At 67.5% G+C, this 621-nt stretch overlaps 1 protein-coding gene across 1 annotated transcript in view; it reads left to right on the forward strand.

Annotated features, from left to right (window-relative positions):
• COL16A1 (collagen type XVI alpha 1 chain) overlaps positions 1-621 on the forward strand; it is a 54,996-nt gene that overhangs the window by 16,191 nt on the left and 38,184 nt on the right. The window contains 2 exon segments of the mRNA XM_006158125.3: positions 293-328; positions 546-581. Of these exon segments, the coding sequence (XP_006158187.1) occupies positions 293-328; positions 546-581 (72 nt within the window).

Raw genomic sequence — 621 nt, forward strand, 5'->3', positions numbered from 1 at the left:
TCACAGAGAGGGGGGCAGAGGGGCTGGGCATTCCCTGTGGCCACAGAGAGATCAGGGCAGAGGGCCCAGGCTGGCCGGGGGACCGGGGCCTGGGCCATAGAGCTTCAGGCTGGGCTAGAGTGCCACCCACGTCTTCAGGGCAACTTCCGGGTCCCTAGAAGACTCCAGGATGCCTTTTGGGCAGGCTGGGGTGGATCCCACCCTTGTCGTGAGGGAGGCTGCGCCCGGGACGGGATGGGCTGGAACGGTCCGGCTTGGGTCCCGCCCCAGCCCTCATGGCCGTCTCTTGCAGGAGGGCCTGGGTGCTGCCGGACACAAAGGCGACCGGGTAGGTGCGCGTCACCTCGCGGGCAGGCTAGCCTGGCCCCACTCCCCCTTTCCTTGCAGGAGTTGATGAGGTTTGCTTCTGGGTTGCTGGCCCCAAACCCCATGCCCCCCGGGTGTTTGAGGCCTGGCTGTGTTGTCACACTTGACGTCTGCCTGCAGGGCCAGGGCGGGTGCCCCATGCATGCCCAGCCCCAGCCCACAAGCTTCTCTCCCTGCAGGGGGACCCCGGCATCCAAGGCCTCAAAGGAGAGAAGGTGAGGGAGCCCCAGCCTGCTCGTGCCTCCCCGACCTCGG

The sequence above is a fragment of the Tupaia chinensis genome, unplaced genomic scaffold, assembly GCF_000334495.1.
Source record: "Tupaia chinensis unplaced genomic scaffold, TupChi_1.0 Scaffold000573_1, whole genome shotgun sequence".
In the NCBI taxonomy this organism is placed as follows: domain Eukaryota; kingdom Metazoa; phylum Chordata; class Mammalia; order Scandentia; family Tupaiidae; genus Tupaia; species Tupaia belangeri.